We start from the raw sequence: 23,781 nt of genomic DNA on the forward strand, positions 1-23,781 counted from the left end.
TGCGTTCCTTGGGGTTAGCCGGAGAAGGGCAAAAGGAAGGCAGGACAAGATCCTCATTAAGGTGGAAGGGAGAGACCACCTTGGGCAAAAAGAAGGGGACCGGACGGAGCACAACCTTATCCTGGTGGAAAACCAGAAAAAACTCCTGACAGGAAAGAGCGGCCAGCTCCGACACCAGTCTGATTTAAAAGCTTGTGATGGGATTTGAACTCACAGCTTCTGCATAATAGCCCAGAACTTTAATCACTACGCTATGTAGCTGTATTAGAAGTTATGGCCACAAGGAAGACCACTTTCCAGGTGAGAACAGTCAGAGAGACCTCCCTCAAAGGCTCGAAGGGGGCCGACTGCAGAGCGCGCAGGACCAAATTGAGATCCCAAGGAGACAAAGGGGGAACATACGGGGGAACCGAATGTGCCACCCCCTGAAGAAAGGTCTTCACAGGACCCATAAGAGCAAGGGACCTCTGAAAAAAAGACGGCCAGCACCGAAACCTGACCTTTCAGGGAACTAAGCGACAGTCCCTTCTCAAGCCCGGACTGAAGAAAAGACAGTACCATCGGGATGGAAAAGCGAAGGGGAGGGAACCCCGAACTCTCACAAAAGGACAGGAAGGCCTTCCAGGTACGATAGTAAATCCGGGAGGAAGAAGACTTCCTCGCTCTGATCATGGTCCTAATCACTGAATCCGAGAACCCCCTCTTCAGGATGGCGGCTTCAACAGCCACGCCGTTAAACGAAGAGACCGTAAATTCTGGTGGAAGAGCGGGCCCTGAGACAGTAGGTCCTGTCTGTCGGGAAGAGGCCATGGGGCATCCGCCAGCATCCGAGCCACGTCCGAAAACCACGCGAGGCCACTCTGGGGCGATGAGAACGGTCGGGATCCCTTCCGCCTCGATCTTGCGTAGAACCTTTGGTAGGAGAGGAAAACAGAGGAGGCTGAAGTCCTGCCACGGAGACACCTGCGCGTCCATCCGTACGCCTTTGGATCTCGGGCGCGAGCCAGGAACACTGGGAGCTTGTTGTTGAACCTGGACGCCATTAAGTCCACATCCGGACGGCCCCATCTGTGGCAGATTTCTTCGAACACTTCTGGATGCAGAGACCACTCGCCTGGATCCACCTTGTTGCGGCTTAGAAAGTCCGCTGTCCAGTTGTCCACTCCTGGAATGTAAACTGCGGACAACACTGGAACGTGCGTCTCCGCCCACGTCAGAATTCTCGTCACCTCCTGCATCACCATCCGGCTGCGGGTCCCGCCCTGATGGTTGATGTAGGCCACGGCCGTGGCATTGTCCGATTGAATCCTCACTGGGAGGCCCGCAAGGAGAGGGGTCCAATGGGAGAGAGAGAGAGAGAGAGAGAGAGAGAGCGGAAAATCGCCCTCAGTTCCAGAATGTTGATTAGAAGGCGAGACTCTGCCGCCGACCAAATCCCTTGAACCGTGCGAGACTGGAGAACGCCGCCCCAACCCAGGAGGCTGGCATCGGTGGTGACGACCGTCCAGGAGAAAGGGAGAAAGGATCTCCCCGACCTCAGGTTCATTGGGGATAGCCACCAACGGAGAGCTGCCCGAACCTGCTGAGACAAGCGGATGCGATCGTCTAGACCCCCGAGAGGTTTTGTCCCAGAGGGAAAGGATCTCCTGTTGTAACAAGCGAGTGTGAAACTGGGCATATGGAACGGCTTCGAAAGAGGCCACCATAAGACCCAGGATCCGCATGCATTCGCGTATGGAGAGGAACTGGGATCGCAGTAGATTCGACACTGCCCCCTGGATCTGGGAGGACTTGGAGGGTGGCAGGAACACTTTGGCGGACAAGGTGTCCAAAATCATTCCCAGGAAGGGGCGCTTCTGGGATGGGAGCAGAGAGGACTTTGGAAAATTGATTATCCAGCCGAACTGTTCCAGAGTCTGAACAGTGATCCGGGCGCTGTCCTCGGCCTGCGGAAGCGAGGGGGCTTTTATCAGGATATCGTCCAGATAGGGCAGCAAAGGAATGCCCCTGGTACGAAGAAGCGCCATGATGGGTGCCAGGATCTTGGTAAAGACCCGAGGGGCTGTTGCCAACCCGAAAGTAAGGGCGACAAACTGATAGTGACGAGCCCCAATGGCAAAGCGCAGGAATCGTTGGTGAGATTCTGCGATCGGAACATGCAAATAAGCGTCCTGGATGTCCACGGACGCGAGGAACTCCCCTGGAAGAAAAGAAACAATAACGGAGCGGAGGGATTCCATTCAAAATCTCCGCACCCGTAGAGATTTGTTGAGCAGTTTTAGGTCCAGGATCGGACGCACCGACCCCTCTTTCGTTGGGACTACGAACAGGTTTGAATAAAAACCTGTGCCCTGTTCCTCTGGAGGAACGGGGGTAATAACCCCCCGGTCCAGAAGGGAAGAAACTGCCCGTAAGAGGTCTGAGGCTCTGATCGGATCCCCCGGAACGCGAGAGGAGAAAAAACGTTCCGGTGGTCTGGACGCAAACTCTATCTTGTAACCAGACGTTACAATCTCTAGAGCCCATGCGTCCTGAACACGAGTCCAAACCTGCTGATAAGAAAGCAGGCGGCCCCCCACCACGAGGGGTGGGGGCGCCCCTTCATGCAGAAGATTGCTTGGGAGCAGCAGGGCGGGTCGACTGTCCTCGAGCGCCAGGTAGGCTGGGGTTTGTAAGAGGGCTGCTTGCGGGAGTCCTGTGACCCTCCTGCAGAGGAAGTAGGCGACGACTTGTTCGCAGAGAAGCGGCAAAAGGACTGGTACTGAGAACCAGAAGTCCTTGCCTGAAAGGGGCGCTTAGCCCTAGCCTGGGGAAGGGGAGTGCTCTTGCCCCCAGTAGCGGCAGAGATGAACTCATTCCGTTGAGCCCCAAAAAGTCTGGAACCCTCAAAGGGGAGGTATGCAAGGGAACGCTTGGAGGAAGAGTCAGCATCCCATACCTTCAACCAGACCTCCCTGCGTAGAATGACCGAGAGGGCCGAAATGCGGGCAAAAAGGGGACCGATGTCCATGGAAGCCTCACAGAGGAATTTGGAGGCCTGAGACATCTGGAGAACCAAATCCAGCGTGTCCGCCGACGCACCTTGGTCCGCCAGGTCCTGTGATGGCACTGCAGCCACATTGAGAGAGCTCTGGCCACCCATGCCGAGGCAAAGGCAGGTCGCAGGTACGTGCCTCCCAGTGTGAATATGGATTTTGCCAGAGAAGGGGGAGAAAGGTGATTCTGTCCAGAGGCAGGGCAGGAGGCACAGGCACCAGTGACCGAAAGTGGGAGCAGACACTCCAACAGGACCCCATTGGGGTCTGAGAAGAGGTCTTACCGGACTTAGTCTTAGGCATGATGGTCTCTTCATAAAAGTGACTGGAATCAGTACAGAGAGAAAAAAATCCTACCGCTCCTGCAAGAGCACCAATTCAGAGAGGAGCGGGGGAGCAGCCGTTCAGTGTGAGAAGCTTCTTAGCAGCAGCAGGAAGGAGCCGGAGTTCCGATTAGGCTCCGCCCCCCGGCCGCGATTAGGCTCTGCCCCCCAATCGCATCATAGGAGTGAGAAAAGAGCTCTCTGTTTAAAGAAGGGAAGTAAAATGGCCCCCGGCGCCGCTCAGCGTGGAAAAAAATAAAGTAAGGCGTCCCCAGCAAGGTAGATGGCAAGCCCAGAGAAGCGGAGATCGGAGGGGGAAGTGCTCCGCTTGTGAGATAAAGTGGCGCCGCTCAGAGACATGATATGCCGCCAGAGAAGGAGCAGGGACGTCCAGAGACGCCTGCCCAGTTAAGTACCTCCATGACCCTTGCGCCCCAGACAGAACAATGCCACTTAGATCCCCATTCACCCAGGAGGCCCATAGGTCTCAGAGCATAGAGGTAGGGAGGGACGGAGGAGGGGACACACAGAGGTGCAGCTTCATACTTATCTGCTCCTGCAGATCTTCTCCCTCGACTCCAGGACCAGCAGGGATGCACCTCTTCAGACATCTGACTCCTTGCCCAGGAGTGCAGTGCTCTGGAGGAGGGTGGCAGCAGGTGACCCAGGAGCTGGTGGGATGCCGGAGCTGACAGGTCGAGCCCAGATCCACTTGCCTTCTTAGGGGGATAATGGAGGCAGCCTGGCAACGTCCAACAAACGGCGGCGGGCACTCCACGGGGGACCAGGAAGGCGCAATGCCGACCTGCGTCCCCAGCTGGAAGAAAAATAACAAAAGGGAGACGAATGAAAAAGTGTCAACCTCCTTCACCAGACACTAAGCAAAGACTGAGTTCCTCCTGGTGGAGTCGGAGGGTATAGCCCGAGGAGGAGGAGCTCTTTTGTATTTGCATAGTGTCCCTCCTACTAATACCTCTAAGCTATACCCATGGTCTGTGTCCCCCAATGGAAGAAAGTACAAGAAATAGGGTGTTGAAAATCCACATGTATAGTACAGTAAACAGTCAAGGCGCAAAAATCTGCAACGTCTTAATTTAACAAACAGACCCTATTACCAGGTGATGGTTCTAGTTTTTAATCTATAAACAGTTAAGTGCCACAAATGATCATCTAAATCTAAATAGTAAAAAATTAAATAAAAAAAAAGCCTTTTCCCAAGTTTATCTACCATGCAAATAGACAACTTAACTCTAAAGCTAACTCGTACATGGTTTGATGAGATGAGAAAAAAATAAAAATAGAGGGTTATGGTACAAGGTACTAATCACGGGTGATCAACCCAGATTAGAAAAAAGTACCTCAAGCTAGAAGGCGCCAGGAGTCAATAAAAAGGAGAAGAGAGACAAAGCCCACACCCAATTAGTATAGATAAAAAGAGGGAAGGTGGGCACAGGTGGAATCTGGTAAAAATCCCACCCGTGTGCCATCAAGAAGAAAAAAAAAGAAAAGAAAAGGAAACACAATAACGCGCCACTCCCTAATAAATGGAAATTGTTGAAACAGTGACAGATGGTATAAGGAGATTTTTGTATAACTTAGCAGTAAAATCTCTTTCTCGCTCTTCATTGGGGGAAACAGGAACAGTAGGTATAGCTATGTCCTCTAGGAGGCGTAGACACTAGATAAAGCTGTTAGCTTCTCCCCTGGCAGCTATACCCCCTCCAGCCTGGAGAGCGAGCTTTAGTTTGTGCACAAGCAGTAGGAGAAGCAAGCCAACCAAAGAAAAAACATGGAACACCAACCATGCCAGAAAGACCCAACAGGGTTTAAACCAGCAACTGCCACAACTGTGGTCGAACAACAATACTAGGTAGGTGCTGTGTCCCCCAATGAAGAGCGAGAAAGATTTTACTGGCAAGTTAAAAAATATATATATATCTCCTTTTCTCGACAATATTCATTGGGGAACACAGGAACCGTGGGACGTCCAAAAGCAGTCCACACGGAGGGAAAAACAACAGACCCATGGAAGCAAGCGTCCCTGCAGGCATCCAAGAAACTGCTGCCTACAAGACCATCCAGCCCAAGGCAGCGTCCACCGATGCATAAGTATGCACCTGGTAAAATTTTGAACGTGTGTAAGGAGGACCAAGTAGCTGCCTTACACAACTGTGCAGCCAAAGCCCTTCGGAATGACAAAAAGGGAGTCCGTACGGCGGAAGGGACCTGAGGCTGCTAAATAGATCTTTAGAGCTCTGACAACGTCCAAATGGTGTAACTCCTTTTCCTTAGGGTGTGAAGCAGATTGACACCGTGAGGGAAGGACAATCTCCTCATTAATATAGAAGTCAGAGACCACCTTCAGAAGAAAAGGGACAGGCCAGAGGACCACTTTGTCCCTATGAATAACCAGGAAGGGTTCTCTGCAAGAGCGCCGCCAACTCGGACACCCGTCTAATGGATGTGATGGCTACCAGGAAAACTACCTTCGAGGACAGGAGTCTGAGCGAAATCTCCCGCAAGGGCTCAAAGGGGGAAGCCTGGAGCGCTGAGAGGACTAAATTCAGATCCTAAGGAGTTAAAGGAGGCTGGTACGGAGGAACTGTGTGCCACTCCCTGAAGAAAGGTTCTTACAGGCCCAAGGGGGCCAGAGGATGCTGGAAAAAGATAGAAAGCGCCTTCAAAGAACTAAGGGCCAGACCAAGGTTCAACCCTGATTGAAGGAAGGACAGGACCGTGGGGAGAGAAAAAAAACGAAGTGGGGGAATGGCCCGGTTTTCCCAGAAACCCAGGAGGACCTCCAGGTCCTGTAATAGATCCTGGACGATGCAGGCTTCCTGGCCTGAATCATAGTGCGGATGACATCCGCTGAAAAACCTCTTGGCGTCAGAATGGCGGTTGCAACAGCCACGCAATCAAACAAAGAAGGTAGTCTGAGTGGCAGCGACCAAAGGACGTCTCCTAGAAGGAGAACGAGGTCGGCGTATCACACGCGGCGGGGCCAATCCGGAGTGACTAGGATTGTCGGAATGCCCTCAATCGTGATCTTCCGTAGAACCCTGGGTAGGAGGGGGAAGCAAGTAGAGGAGGGAGAACTCCTGCCAAGGGGAGATCAGGACGTCCACGCGGCATGCTTCCGGATCTCTTGCTCGGGATAGAAGGGTGGGAAGCTTCGTGTAGACAGTTAGCACACCCAGGACCAATGGGAAGAATTTCCTGTAGAAGGAGGGATGTGGTGGGCACCACAGCCCACCAGTCGGGACCGGAACATGTCTGGAATGGAAGGCCACAACAAATACCCCGTGCAATGCAGATGAGGGAAGGCAGTAACATAGGAGCTACTAAGGCTTGCGGGGTGGCTATGAGCCTTAAAAACTCTACCTGGAAGGGTACTGAACAGGAGAAACTGCCAAGCTAACGCCAGGGTAGGACCCCTACCTGAGGTAGATGCCCCACTGCAGCTACCACGAACTCTAGCCTTAGCATAAAATCTGCCCCTGTGGAGGAGAACTGGTTGGAGTAGCTAAACAGCTAAGCACTTTCCCAGATAAGGAGGAGTGGTGGATAGAGAATACAGAGTCAGTGAAAACACTCGACTCAGTGGAACACACTCACCATATTAGTGCAATGGTGTACGCTCTACCTATTGATGCGGACAATATCATGACCGACGAACAGTGGAGGCCCATGGAGATGGAAGGTCTCTAGGACACAAGTTTTGCTAGGTAACCCCCTGAAGACAGAGGAAGGTATAATCATGCCCAAAACCAGCACCAAAAAGAAGGATACAATGAGGAATAGCCACCGTATCCACTGGCGGTACCCATATACCACTAGATCAGGCATCCTCAAACTGCGGCCCTCCAGCTGTTGTAAAACTACAACTCCCACAATGCCCTGCTGTAGGCTGATACCTGTAGGCTGTTCAGGCATGCTGGGAGTTGTAGTTTTGCAACAGCTGGAGGGCCGCAGTTTGAGGATGCCTGCACTAGATGGAGTACCAGGCACCCATGGGTACCGACTATTGCCATGCCCCACTTGCGAAATAAGATAAGGCATCTAGGAAGCCAGGCAAGGGGAGTCACACTGTATTGCTAGCACCATACCGCAGCAAAGGAGGGGGCCACCAGCAGAGGCCAACAAAATCCGTACTAGAAGAATCCGCAACCTGACGAAGGAGCTGTGCAGTAAGCACCCCAGTATGTAGTGGTAACGCAATTACCACTCCCACAGTAGTAGCCAGCACTTGCCCTGTCAGCGCAAAACTGAGGGGGAGGCCTGAGACTATCCCGTAGAAGCCATGGTTCAGTTGAATTGCGGCATCCCAAGATGCTTATTATTCCCCCGCTAGTGGATCACTAGTGGAAGGGGGGTAATGCAACAGGAAGCACGGTAATGTGCAACACTCCACCTATGGAAAGGGATACCGCGACAATCGGGACGGAATCCAATGGTAGTGCAATTACCCTACCAATGGAAGGTGGAATGCATACGGCAAGTACTTAAGCCAGTGGTAGGGAAAATACTCCACCTGTGAAGGGGGGGGGGGTGTCAATGCCTACGGAGGGAACTAGCGCATATGGTGAGTCCTGTACCCCGTGGGAGTGCAATTATTGCACCTAAGTAAGGGGATAATGCATACAGCACACGTTGCAACTAGTGATAATGTCATCGCGCCACCTATGGAAGGGGCTAATGCATACGGCAGGTACTGAACCCAGTGAAGATGCAATTCCACCATCTACAGAAGGGGGAAAATATACGTCCGGCACTGAAACCAGTGTTATTGTACTTAGTCCACCTATTGAAGGGGACAATATACAAGCGAGTACTGTATCCCAAAGAAGTGCAATTACTCCACATATGGAAGGGGGTAATGCATACAACAAGTACTGCTGGCCACAGTAGACGCAGAGACCGCTTCGGGTGCACGTCAGAGTCTGAATTAGTGATAAACCCCCCCCACTTGGACTGGGGAGGGAAGGAATGTCCGAGCGTGACCAAGGGTGGGGGTGTGGAGATATCCGCAGAGAAAGAATGTCCTACTGTGGTCCGCTTGCACGCAAGTCTACCCCTCAGAACTTCGCCCCTGGCAGTTGTGAACTGCGCAGGTGGGGGCTTATCAACCAAACTACCCAGAGGGTGGAATGGGAATTGTAGAGGTCCATCCACTGGATTGCGCAGGCGATGCATTATCAACCAAACGACCCGGGAGGGTGGATTGGGAAGTCAGAGGTCCTTTATTGAATTGCGCAGGTGGAGTATTATCAACCAAACTACCCAGAGGGTGGATTAGGAAAGTCAGAGGTCCTCCACTGGATTGCGCAGGCAGTGCATTATCAACCAAACGACCCAGGAGGGTTAATTGTGAAGTTCCAGAGGTACTCCATTGGAATGCGCAGGTGGAGAATTATCAAACGACCTCGGAGGGTGGATTGTAAAGTTCCAGAGGTGCTCCACTGCATTGCACCGGTGGAAAATAATCCACCAACCTACCCCAGTGGGTGGGTTGGGAACTGTCAGAGGTCCTCCATTGGATTGCACAGGTGGAGGATTATCAACTAAAACGGCCCCAGTGGGCAGAGTTGGAATCCTTCAGAGTTCCTTCACTGTATTGCGCAGGTGGGGAGTTATCATCAAAACAGCCGCAGAGGGCGGATTGGGAAACTATGAGAGGTCCTCACGTGTCCGGAATAGGGAACGGGCCCAGTTTGGTACCGTACAGTCAGAGTGGATTGTGGCTGAGGGGAGTTGGGCCTGTTTGGATGTAAATGTTTGTTTTTATTTCTTTTTTTTTTAAACTGGGATTCCTAGCCTCAAGTGGATAAGAGGCAGGAAGGGGTTAACTCTGCAATATTAAAGCAATTTTGCACTGCCCATGTAACCCCTGATAATAAGCTGCCAGCCTAACAGAAGTGGCTGGCCAGGAAGGGTTAAAAAATGACAAAGCCCAGGGGTGGTGCGCAACGGCCTTTTGGGGGCGGGGGACAGCTAGGCGGGAAGAATTCGCGCCAGCCCGCCTCCCTCCCCCTCTCATACTTGGGGATGAGTTGCGGCCTAGTAGGCTGCGAAGCCGGAGCCTAAAGTTCAGACCCTCCCCCTCTTGTACTGTCAGTCAGCCGGAGGGTAGAGGGACCCGGAGCGGTGCACGAAATGCACATCCTGGCTGGGGGTGCCCACCCCGCGGGCCGGGATGACAACAGGGGAGGGAAAGAAGGACCTGTAGGCCCCATTTGAAGCCGGAGCCTAAATTTTGTGGCGCCTGGAAGACCGGGGTGTCCTTCCTGTGGGCCAGGAACTCGTGTCAGCCGGAGTCCCGCATGTAAAGTAAGTGCCTCGCGGCGCGAGTCTCCCGCAAGGGCTCAGTTGTCCACGAGATCGGTCAGTGAGGCATTAACCCTTTTGGAGTGGCGCACTTGGCGCCCACTACTGAAAAGGGTGGATTAAGGCTCCCTCCCCCCGTTAGATGTCAGGGAGCAGGAAGTCTCATCTGCTCCCCTCCCTGCCAGCTCGGCCGCCCAATGTACCGGAGGACATGGTCATTAACCCCCTATGTGCCCGAGTTCACCATCGGCACAGAGGGGGAGTGAGGGGGCCTGACTTCAGGGGTCCAGTGCTACAATAAGCGGAGCCTGGGCGTATTAACCCTATAGCCCCCTTCAAACAATTGCTGCCAAAGGGGGGGGGGGGGGGGTGGGAAGAGGGTAAACCCGTGTACTCACCTCATCTTCATCCTCTTCTCCCTCCCTAAGTGGACCCGCAAGGTCACCTCCTCAGCAGCTGGCACCGGAGTGGCAGGAGTCTGGCATGGCGGGAGGGTCTTCTCTTTGGCGGACCTAGATGACCCTTCTGCTGGCGGGATGCAGGGGAGCGAGGCTGCCCTGGTCCACCTTGTCTTCTTGTGGGGGAGGAGGACAGCGTGGCAGACCAACGCTGGGGTGCTCCCCCGGGAGAACAGGGAGGCGAGGCGACCACTGTTTCCCACCTGAAAAGAAAGAAAATAAAAAAGGTCTTGCCTCCTATTGACACTAGAAAAAACTGAAGCTCTCTCTCCAGGCTGGAGGGGGTATAGCTGCCAGGGGAGGAGCTAACAGCTTTATCTAGTGTCAACGCCTCCTAGAGGACATGGCTATACCCACGGTTCCTGTGGCCCCCAATGAATATGGACGAGAAATACTGTTAGTATATACCGTTAGATAGGTGGATCTACAATAGGTATTAGTACAAGATGGGGTGAAAATATGATAAAACCAAGGAAAACTTAAATCGCTGTACACTCACTTCACAGGAGTGTAGTCTACAGGGTAAGCTCAAGACACCCGAGACCTTTAACCCCCCTGGCCAGGATCACACATAGAAATGTTAGAAACTGATGGCAGCCTGATCAATCACTTTTATTCACACAATATATGGCCGTACATGGTTTGACATCTAACGCAATGTCTATATTATTCCCCCATACACCACAGCGGCAGAGACTTTAACACATGAATCCTCAATAACTGATGCAAGATCCCATGGGTGTAAATAAAGATTCTGTATATTGTCCTGACGAAGGGGGCCTTTTGCCCTTGAAACGCGTTGACTATAATAAAAAGAATCTTACTCACCTCAAGGACTGATTTCTATGCCTGCAGCGCCGGATAGTGGTCTGACATTCTTAAGAATTTCTGCATGGGTGTAAATAAGGGAGCAAAGCTACATTTGAATATTTATACTATAGTTTATAATGCTATAATTTGAACTATAGCATAACTAGTCAAATAGCTCCTTTATTTACACCAGCGATATTTAGTCTATTCCCTTAGGGTGTAAGGAGGAATAACATAGGCGGTACATGAGAAGACAGACCATGCACACACCAGCTTTAGAGGGGAGACGCCTATTTGCACTCAGTAAAAAGGCTTTTTATTGCTTATATTTAGAGGAATATTTATGGGGCTATTAGTAAATTTAAAAAAGGACCAGCACCTGGTGACAGGCTTTCTTTAACAAATTGTGCAACAACGGGAGCCCATAATTGGTGTGGCCAGGATCAGATCCACATGTGTATTAATGCTAATTGCCAGGGTTGCAAATGTGCATGCCTTGGTTTCAAATGGAATGTAAATGTGCAGCCCAGAAATGAATGATAATCTGTATGTAGATCCCGTGGGTGTGTTGCACCATGTACAGGCACTCAATTAGAAAATGAAACCATGTACATCTTATGTTACAGGCTGTTACTATGTTACTGGCTCTCAACCAGAACCTCAGCCTGATGACCACACAAATATGCCTAATAATTGGATATAGTGTATACTGATATCCAATGGTATTCACCCATTGAGTGATACCAGTATGGCCATAAGCCATTTGGTCATTGTGTCCCTTGTCAGCATATCAAAGGCAGGAAGGGCACATTGTAAAAGCAGTTGGACAACATTCTCTTGGGCAATAGATTGGGAAGATATTTGGGTGGTCATAGGGTTAAGTCCATGGTGGAGGCTGAGACACAGGATAATATATGCTATGAGAACATGAGGACTCTCCCTCTTCCTGCAACTCCTGGATGAACAGCACTTCAAGAGAAAGCCAAGTTATATGTGTGCTTACGTGTGTATGTATAGAATATCCCAGTAGTCTTTGTGTACATATAGATATTTGAAGTCTGCAATTGTATTCCATTATACATTTTTACAGAGGTGTAGTTTATATATGCTATTTATACACCAGTCTCTATATGTACTAATGGTCAGGTACTGGATGTGAGTTGGGTAGAAGAGTAGATCCAGTAGACGGTATATTGGAGGAATATGGATATATTGTATATACATACACATTATTAGCCACATTTACTTAGTATCCAGGGAGGGCAGGAACAGAGGCGGCTGTGTGTGGTGGTTTCCTCTATGTATTGTGTTATTTGTAGTGTCTGTATCTTTATTTAATGTCCATTGCTTTGTCATCTTGATGTTATCAGTAAACTATTTTTATATACAAGTATCTGAGAGGGTTTTAGGTTACTCCTGTGGTGTATAAAGGACTAGAGGGTGTGTATATATTACACATAATAAGCAGGTTATATAGGAAACAAAGACAACAGTCTAGGAACAGAATAAAATGGATGGAATATGGAGATAAGACATAAATCTTCAATTTCCAAAAAGCATAAATTCCCTTTATCACCTTGCAAGAAAAGAAAATGCTATAGCATTATAATAAAATACAGGAGTTTTCAGACTGCACTTGGATCTGGTTGGAAGCACTTACCCCCATCAACACATAGGCTTCAGCCTTGGCCTCCTCTGTCTGGGGGAGATGAAGGTTCATTTCATCCCCATCAAAATCAGCATTGTATGGTGTGCAGACACATTCATTGAAGCGAAAAGTTCTATGCGGTTTAACCTTAGCCTACACAAGAAACATATCTCAATGTTACCAAGTGCACAATCTTTTTAGAACCAAACGTGTAAAATAGTGCAAAATTTTTTGTGGAATAAGAAATATACTTAAAGGGCTTCTGTCACCCCACTAAACTCTTTTTTTGGGGTACTTATAATCCCTATACTGCGATTTATCCATACATAATGTAATTAATCATTTTGGTTCAGTAGATACTGCAAAAAACTTACTTTTATAATATGCAAATTACCTGTCTACCAGCAAGTAGGGCGGCTACTTGCTGGTAGCAGCCGCATCCTCCTCTCATAAAGACGCCCCCGCCTCATGTTGATTGACAGGACCAGCAGACGCGCTCGTTCTCTGCTGGCCCTGTCTGCATTCAAAATCTAGCGCTGTACCTGTCTTGAGTCGGCGCAGGCGCACTGAGGGGAGGACGCTCGCTCGGCCGCTCCATCCTCAATGCGCCTGCGCTGGTGACGTCACATCTACACCCGGCACAGGCGCACTGAGGAAGGAGCGGCCGAGCGAGCGTCCTCCCCTCAGTGCGCCTGCGCCGACTCAAGACAGGTACGGCGCCGGCGCCAGATTTTGAATGCAGACAGGGCCAGCAGAGAACGAGCGCAGTATCTACTGAACCAAAATGATTAATTACATTATGTATGGATAAATCGCAGTATAGGGATTATAAGTACCCAAAAAAAAAAAAAGTTTAGTGGGGTGACAGAAGCCCTTTATAAGGAACCTGTCACCGAGATTTTGTGTATAGAGCTGAGGACATGGGTTGCTAGATGGCGACTAGCACATCTGCAATACCCAGTCCCCATAGCTCTGTGTGCTTTTATTGTGTAAAAGAACAGATTTGATACATATGCAAATTAACCTGAGATGAGTCCTGTCCCTGAGAGGAGTCACGTACAGGACTCATCTCAGGTTAATTTGATATGTATTAAATAGTTTTTTTTACACAATAAAAGCACACAGAGCTATGGGGACTGGATATTGCGGATGTGCTAGCGGCGATCTAGCAACCCATGTCCTCAGCTCTATACACAAAATCCCGGTGGCAGGTTCCCTTTAAAAGGGTTCTGCCACCAAAAGTATTACTATGCAATGAATAGGGCATTGCAAAGTAAGTATTATTGCAATACACATGTAATAAAAATACAGCTATTTTTTTTTTTTATGCACATTACATCTTCCTCTTGGGTAGCTCCTCCTGTTTATCCTTCCGGTCCTCCTTCACCTCCTGCATTCAGAGGTGGACTAACATGTTCAGCAGCTTTCCAGCTCCCTTTGTGCTGATGCACTGATCTCATAGAAGCAGTTGACGTGGTCCAGACACCATTCATTCATCCCTAAATTCTAAACTCAGAAATATACAGCTTTCTCTCTCTAGACAGTAGAGAAGGAAATTGTGGGGGCATGATATATCATATGTATTTCTGGGACTACATCTGAGCAACAATTTTTTTATGCATGGAAGAACATGAGCTAATTGCAGTACATCCTGGGAGTCTCAGATGCTTAATGAACTGCTGGCCACCCACAGAAAAGAAAAAGTCCTCCAAATAACTGACTACACCAAATAGAACCTCTCCACAACTTCTCAAAGTATACAATCTTTATCATTATAAGTATGTTAAAATCCAAAATCACAATTTCAAGAAGGTTAAAAATAGACATTGGGCTCTCCTACCACCCTCATGGAGTCTGAAAAAAAAAAAATGCAAAAGTGACCAAAACAGCCAAAAAAGGATGAGAACAGAGAAATTTTCTGTGGTCACCACCTGCAGAACCACTCCTTTATACGGGTTGTCTTGCTAATTGCCTATCATTTCTACCTGTTGTCTGTTCAATCTGCAAAACAGCAAGAGAAATTCACAATCAGTGTTGCTTCATAACTGGACAGGTTGATTTCACAGAAGTGTGATCGACTTCGAGCTACATTGTGTTGTTCCCTTTATTTTTATGTACATGCTATGACACCGCTCTGCCCTCAGCATGCAGAAATCTAGCCCTGTCAATCAGGGGGCTAAGCTCCGTTCACCTGAATGGAGCTTAGCCCTGCCCAGGCCAGTTGATACTAGTCGTGACGTCACTGGGCCAGCGGTAAACAGCGAAAAGGCTCCGGCGCTGCTGCCTTCTCAAACAGATGATCGGCGGGGGCCCCGGGTGTCAGACCCCCGCCGATCAGAAGCTGATGATCTATCCAGAGGATAGATCATCACTTTAAACAAAGTGCAGAAGCCCTTTAACAGCCAAAACAAAACTCAATACTTATTGCCCTGATTCTGTAGTTTACAGAAACACCCCATATGTGGTCGTAAACTGCTGTACGGGCACACGCCAGGGCGCAGAAGGAAAGCAACGCCATATGGTGAAGGGCAGATTTCATAATTTTAAACTTGGCACGTCACATTTGATGACCCCCTGATGCACCCCTAGAGTAGAAACTACAAAAAAAGTGACTCCATTTTGGAAACTACGGGATAAGGTGGACATTTTATTGGTACTATTTTAGGGTACAGATGATTTTTGGTTGCTCTATATTCCACTTTTTATGAGGCAAGGTAACAAAAAAAAAAAAAAAAAATCACTGTTTTGGCACTGTTTTTATGTTTTGTTATTTACAACGTTCATCTGACAGGTTAGATCATGAGCTATTTTTATAGATCAGGTTGTTCCGGACGCGACAATACCAAATATGACAACTTTTTTTGGTTGTTTCACTTTTACATAAAGAATTTTTGAAAATAATTATTTTTGTGTCTCCATATTCTGAAAGCCATAGTTTTTTTTATTCTTTGGGCAACTGTCTTATGTAGGGGCTCATTTTTTTCAGTATGAGATGACGGTTTGATTGTTACAATTTTGGGGTGCATATGACGTTTTGATCGCTTGCTATTACACTTTGTGATGTAAGGTGACAAAATGGCTTTGACAAAGTTTTTATATTTTCTTTTTTTACGGTGTTCACCTGAGGGGTTAAATCATGTGATATTTTTATAGAGAAAGATTCAAGAAATCCAGCTCCACTTCGATAAAGGAATCTTTATTTTGCTTGCGGTAAAATCTCCTCCAAGTTACAAAAAGTCTTGTCTACGCGTTTCGGGCTACCATAAACAATTCCAGCCCTTCCTCATGACACAGCAAGACATTAAAAGTGGCACATTTTAAAAGGGAAACTGCACCTGTTTTCACTAATTATGTTCACATGACTGCAGATGCCCTCAAAGGAATGCCACGCCTTTGAACAACTCTTCTCATGAAAAAAAAACAAATGAAAAAAAAACCAAACATACAATACATAGTAAAAGAAACCATGCAAGAAAACGCATAAGGTATATACTGGCTAGGAAAATAATAGAATATATTAAAAAGGAGAAATTGTGTTCCTGAAAAAGGGAAAGCTACGTGGACTCTGGAGGTTTAAATTATTGTTGCAGGATTAAAGATGTCCCTGAGATGAGTCACGTATAGGACTCATCTCAGGTTAAGGGCTCTTTCACACTTGCGTTCTTTTCTTCCGGCATAGAGTTCCGTCGTCGGGGCTCTATGCCAGAAGAATCCTGATCAGGATTATCCCCATGCATTCTGAATGGAGAGAAATCCGTTCAGGATGCATCAGGATGCCTTCAGTTCCGGAACGGAATGTTTTTTGGACGGAGAAAATACCGCAGCATGCTGCGCTTTTTGCTCCGGCCAAAAATCCGGAACACTTGCCGCAAGGCCGGATCCGGAATTAATGCCCATTGAAAGGCATTAATCCGGATCCGGCCTTAAGCTAAACGTCGTTTCGGCGCATTGCCGGATCCGACGTTTAGCTTTTGCTGAATGGTTACCATGACTGCCAAGACGCTAAAGTCCTGGCAGCCATGGTAAAGTGTAGTGGGGAGCGGGGGAGCAGTATACCGTCCGTGCGGCTCCCCGGGTGCTCCAGAGTGACGTCAGGGCGCCCCACGCTCATGGATCATGTGATCGCATGGACACGTCATCCATGCACATGGGGCGCTCTGACGTCATTCTGGAGCGCCCCGGGAGCCGCACGGACTGCTAGTATACTGCTCCCCCGCTCCCCACTACTACTATGGCAACCAGGACTTTAATAGCGTCCTGGGTGCCATAGTAACAGTGAACGCATTTTGAAGACGGATCCGTCTTCAAATGCTTTCAGTTCACTTGCGTTTTTCCGGATCCGGCGTGTAATTCCGGCAAATGGAGTACACGCCGGATCCGGACAACACAAGTGTGAAAGAGCCCTAATTTGCATATGTATCAAATCGGGTTTTATACACAATAAAGGCACACAGAGCTATGGGGACTGGGTATTGCGGATGTGCTAGCGGCCATCTAGCAACCCATGTCCTCAGCACTATACACAAAATCCCGGTGACTGGTTCAGTTTAAGTCCAAACGTTTATTCAGACCATCTGGTTGACGCGTATTTAATGCAAAAATCCAGAAGGATTCTTTATTTAATAATTTTCTTCTGTGGTCTCCTCCACGTTTGGGCAAAAAAAACTCTATGCCCTGTACCACCATATCCGATGTGTCCCCACCATGGCAAACAGCAAAATGCAGACTAGCTGCAGATACATTGCGATTGCCATGGTGGGGCACATCAGAAATGTGTTTGCGTATTCTAGTTTTGATGGCATTGATGGTACACCCCACATACTGCAGTTTGCATTTTTTGCATGTAATTAAATAAACTGCATGAGTTGTGTTACAGTTAAGGTACGATTTCATTTGAAATACTCTATCATTTGAAGCTGAAACAAAAGTCTTATTGATCGACATATGCATGCAACAGATGCACTTATGTCCACACCTATAACTCCCTTTGGTCTTAAGCCAGATTGGTTGCGATTTTTTCTTTTCCTGGTATAGACTAGGGCTGACAGTTTGCGATTGTGGGCGCTCTTCTAGCTGCACATTGGACCCCATCTGCAACTGTCAGTCCATTCCTTGTCATATGCCAGGACAGGAAAATGTTTTTTTATAATACAGCATATTTGTTTAAACTCTGTACTGTATTGTGTAACAAAAAGATTGTTCTTCCTGTCACTATTACTTTTACAGTTTTTGTTGTAGTTTTTATTTCTGCTAGTGACTATACTGCGGGGTTCATCCCCCTTCAGCACATTTTCCTGTCTTGGGTAAACCAGGGATCCTCTTTCAATAGTTAAAACCTGTCATATTGCATCCTCAACTTGTTTTGTGCCATAAGCTCTTTTGTATAATCTGTGAGAAATATTTTCAGCCTCAGTCATGAAGCTTTTTTCATCCGTGCAGTTTCTTCTTGCACATATTATCTCACCCCTTGGTATATTGGCTATGACATGTTTAGGGTGAAAAGATGTAGCATGTAGTGTGGTATTCCCTGCCATGGGTTTTCTATAAGTGCATGTGAGGACTTGATTGGTGGAGGGATCCCCCCTCAGGCGCAAATCCAAAAAAGAAACCTCCCGTATATCATGGTGGACACTAAAAGAAATGGTGTCCACACAGGAGTTGATATAATCACAGAAGGATGGTATGGCCGCCACATCACCCGTCCAGATTAGGATCAGGTCATCAATGTAACGGCCATACCACCTGATGTGATGCCAGAAAGGGTGGGTGTCGATGAGGAGAAAGCTCCTCTCCCACCATGCCATAAAAATATTGGCTATGGAGGGAGAGAACTTGGCCCCCATCGACACCCCCGATATCTGAAGATAAAACTTGTTGTTGAACATAAAAAAGTTGCGCCTGAGGAGGAAGTCCACCACCAAAAGTACATATTCCTGCAAGCCTGCAGTAATATTCCCACATGTCCTCAAGAACCAGGCTAGGGATCGTATAGCCAGTTCAAATGGAATATTGGTGTATAAAGACAACGTCCGCTGTGATCCATATATAATTTGAGGACCATTCAATTTTCTCAACTATTTGTAAAACGGACGCTGTGTCTTTAAGAAAACCAGGTATAAGAGGTATAAGCGGTTGGAGTATGGAATCAACCCATCTTTTAGTGTCCACCATGATATACGGGAGGTTTCTTTTTTGGATTTGCGCCTGAGGGGGGATCCCTCCACCAATCAAGTCCTTACATGCACTTATAGAAAACCCATGGCAGGGAATACAACACTACATGCTACATCTTGTCACCCTAAACATGTCATAGCCAACATACCAAGGGGTGAGATAATACGTGCAAGAAAAAAACTGCACGGATGAAAAAAGCTTCATGACTGAGGCTGAAAATATTTCTCACAGATTATACAAAAGAGCTTATGGCACAAAACAAGTTGAGGATGCAATACGACAGGTTTCAACTACTGAAAGAGGATCCCTGGTTTACCCAAGACAGGAAAATGTGCTGAAGGGGGGTGAACCCCGCAGTATAGTCACTAGCAGAAATAAAAACTACAACAAAAACTGTAAAAGTAATAGTGACAGGAAGAACAATCTTTTTGTTACACAATACAGTACAGAGTTTTAACAAATATGCTGTATTATAAAAAAACATTTTCCTGTCCTGGCATATGACAAGGAATGGACTGACAGTTGCAGATGGGGTCCAATGTGCAGCTAGAAGAGCGCCCACAATCGCAAACTGTCAGCCCTAGTCTATACCAGGAAAAGAAAAAAATCGCAACCAGTCTGGCTTAAGACCAAAGGGAGTTATAGGTGTGGACATAATAAGTGCATCTGTTGCATGCATATGTCGATCTCTAAGACTTTTGTTTCAGCTTCAAATGATAGAGTATTTCAAATGAAATCGTACCTTAAAGAGGACCTTTCACCAGAGGAAAGCCTCTAAACTAACTATACAGAAGTGTAGAGCGGCGCCCAGGGATCCCGCTGCACTTACTGTTATCCCCGAGCGCCGCTCCGTTCGCCCGGTATAGCCTCCGGTATGTAAGTAGTTAGGCTCCACCCACTTGATCCTGCCGGCGTCGTCTTCTCCTATGCTGTAGCGCTGGCCAATCGCAGCGCTCAGCTCATAGCCTGGCTATGAGCTGAGCACTGCCATTGGCCAGCGCTACAGCATAGGAGAAGAAGACGCCGGCAGGATCAAGTGGGTGGAGCCTAACTACTTACATACCGGAGGCTATACCGGGCGAACGGAGCGGCGCCCAGGGATAACAGTAAGTGAAGGGAGATCCCTGGGCGCCGCTCTACACTTCTGTATAGTTAGTTTAGAGGCTTTCCTCTGGTGAAAGGTCCTCTTTAACTGTAACACAACTCATGCAGTTTATTTAATAACATGCAAAAAATGCAAACTGCAGTATGTGGGGTGTACCATCAATGCCATCAAAACTAGAATACGCAAACCCATTTCTGATGTGCCCCACCATGGCAATCGCAATGTATCTGCAGCTAGTCTGCATTTTGCTGTTTGCCATGGTGGGGACACATCGGATAAGGTGGTACAGGGCATAGAGAGTTTTTTTGCCCAAACGTGGAGGAGACCACAGAAGAAAATTATTAAATAGAGCATCCTTCTGGATTTTTGCATTAAATACGCGTCAACCAGATGGTCTGAATAAACGTTTGGACTTAATACTGCAACAATAATTTAAACCTCCAGAGTCCACGTAGCTTTCCCTTTTTCAGGAACACAATTTCTCCTTTTTAATATATTCTATTATTTTCCTAGCCAGTATATACCTTATGCGTTTTCTTGCATGGTTTCTTTTACTATATATTGTATGTTTTTTTTCCCCTTTTTTTATTTTCATGAGTTGTTCAAAGGCGTGGCATTCCTTTGAGGGCATCTGCAGGGCTGTTTCACACGAGCGGATGCCGTGCGTGACATCCGCTCCGTGAATGACAGCCAAGACCCGATGCGGACAGCAGAAGCACGGAGCATTAACATGATTGATAATGCTCCGTGCCTCTCTGTGATCTCTTTACTACGAAATCACAGTGAGATAAAGTTGTCACTGTGATTTCGTAGTAAAGAGATCACAGAGAGGCACGGAGCATTATCAATCATGTTAATGCTCCGTGCTTCTGCAGTCTGCATCGGGTCTTGGCTGTCATTCACGGAGCGGATGTCACGCACGGCATCCGCTCGTGTGACACAACCCTTAGTGAAAACAGGTGCAGTTTCCCTTTTAAAAGGTGCCACTTTTAATGTCTTACTGTGTCATAAGGAAGGGCTGGAATGGTTTCTGGTAGCCCGAAACGCGCAGACAAGACTTTTTGTAACTATTGGATGAGATTTTACCACGAGCAAAATAAAGATTCCTTTATCGAAGTGGAGCTGGATTTCTTGAATCTTTTTCGCATCTATGCTACCCGGGCCTGACTCGGGCTTTCCGTCCTCACAAGTGAAGTGGGCAGGTGAGAGCTGCTGAACTTTCCTTTTTCATTTTTATAGAGAAGGTTGGTACACGGATGCGGCGATACCCAATATATATAATTTTTTTATTTAAGTTTTATACACTAATATTTTTGAAACAAACAAAAAAAAAAAAAACTCATGTTTTAGTGTCACCACAGTCTGAGAGCCATAGTTTTTTATATTTTTTGGGGCGATTCTCTTAGGTAGGGTATCATTTTTGCAGGATGAGATGACGGTTTGATTGGTACAATTTTGGGGTGCACTTTTTGTGATGTAAGGTGACAAAAAAAAGGCTTTTTTTATGTGTTCACCTGAGGGGTTAGGTCATGATATTTTTATAGAGCAGGTTGTTAAGGACACGGCGATACCGAATATGTATACTTTTTTTACATTTAACACAATAAAAGCATTTTTTTTTTAAACCCCCCAAAAAAATGATGGGAATATGTAAAATGACACCCCAAAACACATTCCCCAACTTCTCCCGAGTACGGCGATACCACGTGTGACACTTTTTTGCAGCCTAGATGCGCAAAGGGGCCCAAATTTCTTTTAGGAGGGCATTTTTAGACATTTGAATCCCAGACTTCTTCTCACGCTTTAGGGCCCCTAAAATGCCAGGGCAGTATAAATACCCCACATGTGACCCCATTTTGGAAAGAAGACACCCCAAGGTATTCAATGAGGGGCATGGCGAGTTCATAGAAATTATTTTTCTTTGGCACAAGTTAGCGGAAATTTTTATTTTTTTGTTTTTTCTCACAAAGTCTCCCTTTCCGCTAACTTGGGACAAAAATTCCAATCTTTCATGTACTCAATATGCCCCTCAGAGGTATGGTGAGTTCATGTGAGATTAAATTTTTTGTCACAAGTTAGTGGAATATGAGACTTTGTAAGAAAAAACAAAAAAACTAAAAAAAAAAATCTATTTCCACTAACTTGTGCCCAAAAAATGTCTGAATGGAGCCTTACAGGGGGGTGATCAATGACAGGGGGGTGATCAGGGAGTCTATATGGGGTGATCACCCCCCTGTCATTGATCACCCCCCTGTAAGGCTTCATTCAGACGTCTGTATGTGTTTTGCGGATCCGATCCATGGATCCGCAAAACACATACGGACCTCTGAATGGCGCCAGCCTTACAAGGGGGTGATCAATGACAGGGGGGTGATCAGGGAGTCTATATGGGGTGATCACCCTCCTGTAAGGCTCCATTCAGACGTCCGCTCCATTCAGACATTCGGACATCTGAATGGAGCCTTACAGAGGGGTGATCAATGACAGGGGGGTGATCAGGGAGTCTATATGGGGTGATCAGGGGTTAATAAATGACCAGGAAGCAGGTATATTAGACGCGGTTATCAAAACAGCGTCTAATATACCTGTTAGGGGTTAAAAAAATAAAAATAAAATCGCATCTACAGCCTGCCAGCGAACGATCGCCGCTGGCAGGCTGCAGATCCACTCGCTTACCTTCGGTGCCTGTGTGCGCGCGTTCACAGGAAATCTCGCGTCTTGCGAAATGACGCGTATATGCGTGACTCTGCCGCCTCCGGAACGCGATCCTGCGTTAGGCGGTCCGGAGGCAGTTAATGTCTCCATAATCAGAGCCATAGTTTTTTTTTTTTTTTGAGCGATTGTCCTATGTAGGGGCTCATTTCTTGTGGGATGAGGCGACTGTTAGATTGGTACTATTTTTGGGGGCATACGCCTTTTTGATTGCTTAGTGTTGCACTTTTAGTGATGTAAGGTGACAAAAATGGCTTTGACAGTTTTAATTTTTTATGCTGTCTATCGGACGGGGTGGATCATGCGATATATTTATAGAGCCAGTCGTTACGGACGCAGTGATGCCTAACCCCATAAGGACGCAGTGCGTACCGGTACGCCATATTTCCCCGAGTCCTTAAAGACTCAGGGCGTACCGGTACGTCCTAACTTTAAAATCGGGATTCCGGCGCCGCGGGGGTTAATCGCAACGGGATGCCGGCTGAAATCATTCAGCCGGCATCCCGTAACAACGCGGGGGGAAGGGGGGGGGTCATTTGACCCCCCCGTATCAGCGATCGCAGAAAACCGCAGGTCAATTCAGACCTGCGGTTTTCTGCGTTTCCGGTCCATTCGGGTGTCCTGTGACCCGATGAACCGGAAAAAGACTGCGATCGGTGGCGTAATTATACACCACCAATCGCAGTCCGAAGATTTGGAGAGGCGGTGCTGGCCCTGGTGCTGAACACTGCTGTCCAGGGTGCTGATTGGTGCAGGGGAGAGAGGCGCGAGATTCAAACTTCCTGCGCTCCTCTCTCCCCTCCTCTTCCTGTTCTGCACGAGCACCCGGCAGCATCGTCCAGCACCAGCTCCTGAGTCCCCCTAATCGCCAGCCAGGTAGGTTAGGGTCAGTGAGGGAGAGGCACCGTTAGGCAGGGAATGAAGGGAAAAGTTAGTTAGGAAAAAAAAAAAAGCACTTTTATTCAAAACTTTCTTTGATCCATCTATCAGACCCCAGACCCCCCCACCCCCCCGCCACTTTTTTAGTACGCGAACACCCGTTGCACACACACACACGCACATATAATAAAGTTTTCCACACACGCACACACACCCATGGCCCGCTGGGTGTTCTCGGCCGAGGAGGCATACGCCCAGATTGCCTCCGCCTCAGAGCCCCAGTGAGGATGACCCCACGTTCCTTTTATCATCC

At 47.8% G+C, this 23,781-nt stretch overlaps 1 protein-coding gene across 1 annotated transcript in view; it reads right to left on the minus strand.

Annotated features, from left to right (window-relative positions):
- The window catches only part of POLR3A (RNA polymerase III subunit A), a 213,282-nt gene that overhangs the window by 114,494 nt on the left and 75,007 nt on the right, over positions 1–23,781 (minus strand). The window contains exon 11 of the mRNA XM_040435415.1: positions 12,611–12,751. Within this exon, the coding sequence (XP_040291349.1) occupies positions 12,611–12,751 (141 nt within the window). The remainder of the gene's footprint in view (positions 1–12,610; positions 12,752–23,781) is intronic.

Source organism: Bufo bufo, chromosome 6, assembly GCF_905171765.1.
Source record: "Bufo bufo chromosome 6, aBufBuf1.1, whole genome shotgun sequence".
In the NCBI taxonomy this organism is placed as follows: domain Eukaryota; kingdom Metazoa; phylum Chordata; class Amphibia; order Anura; family Bufonidae; genus Bufo; species Bufo bufo.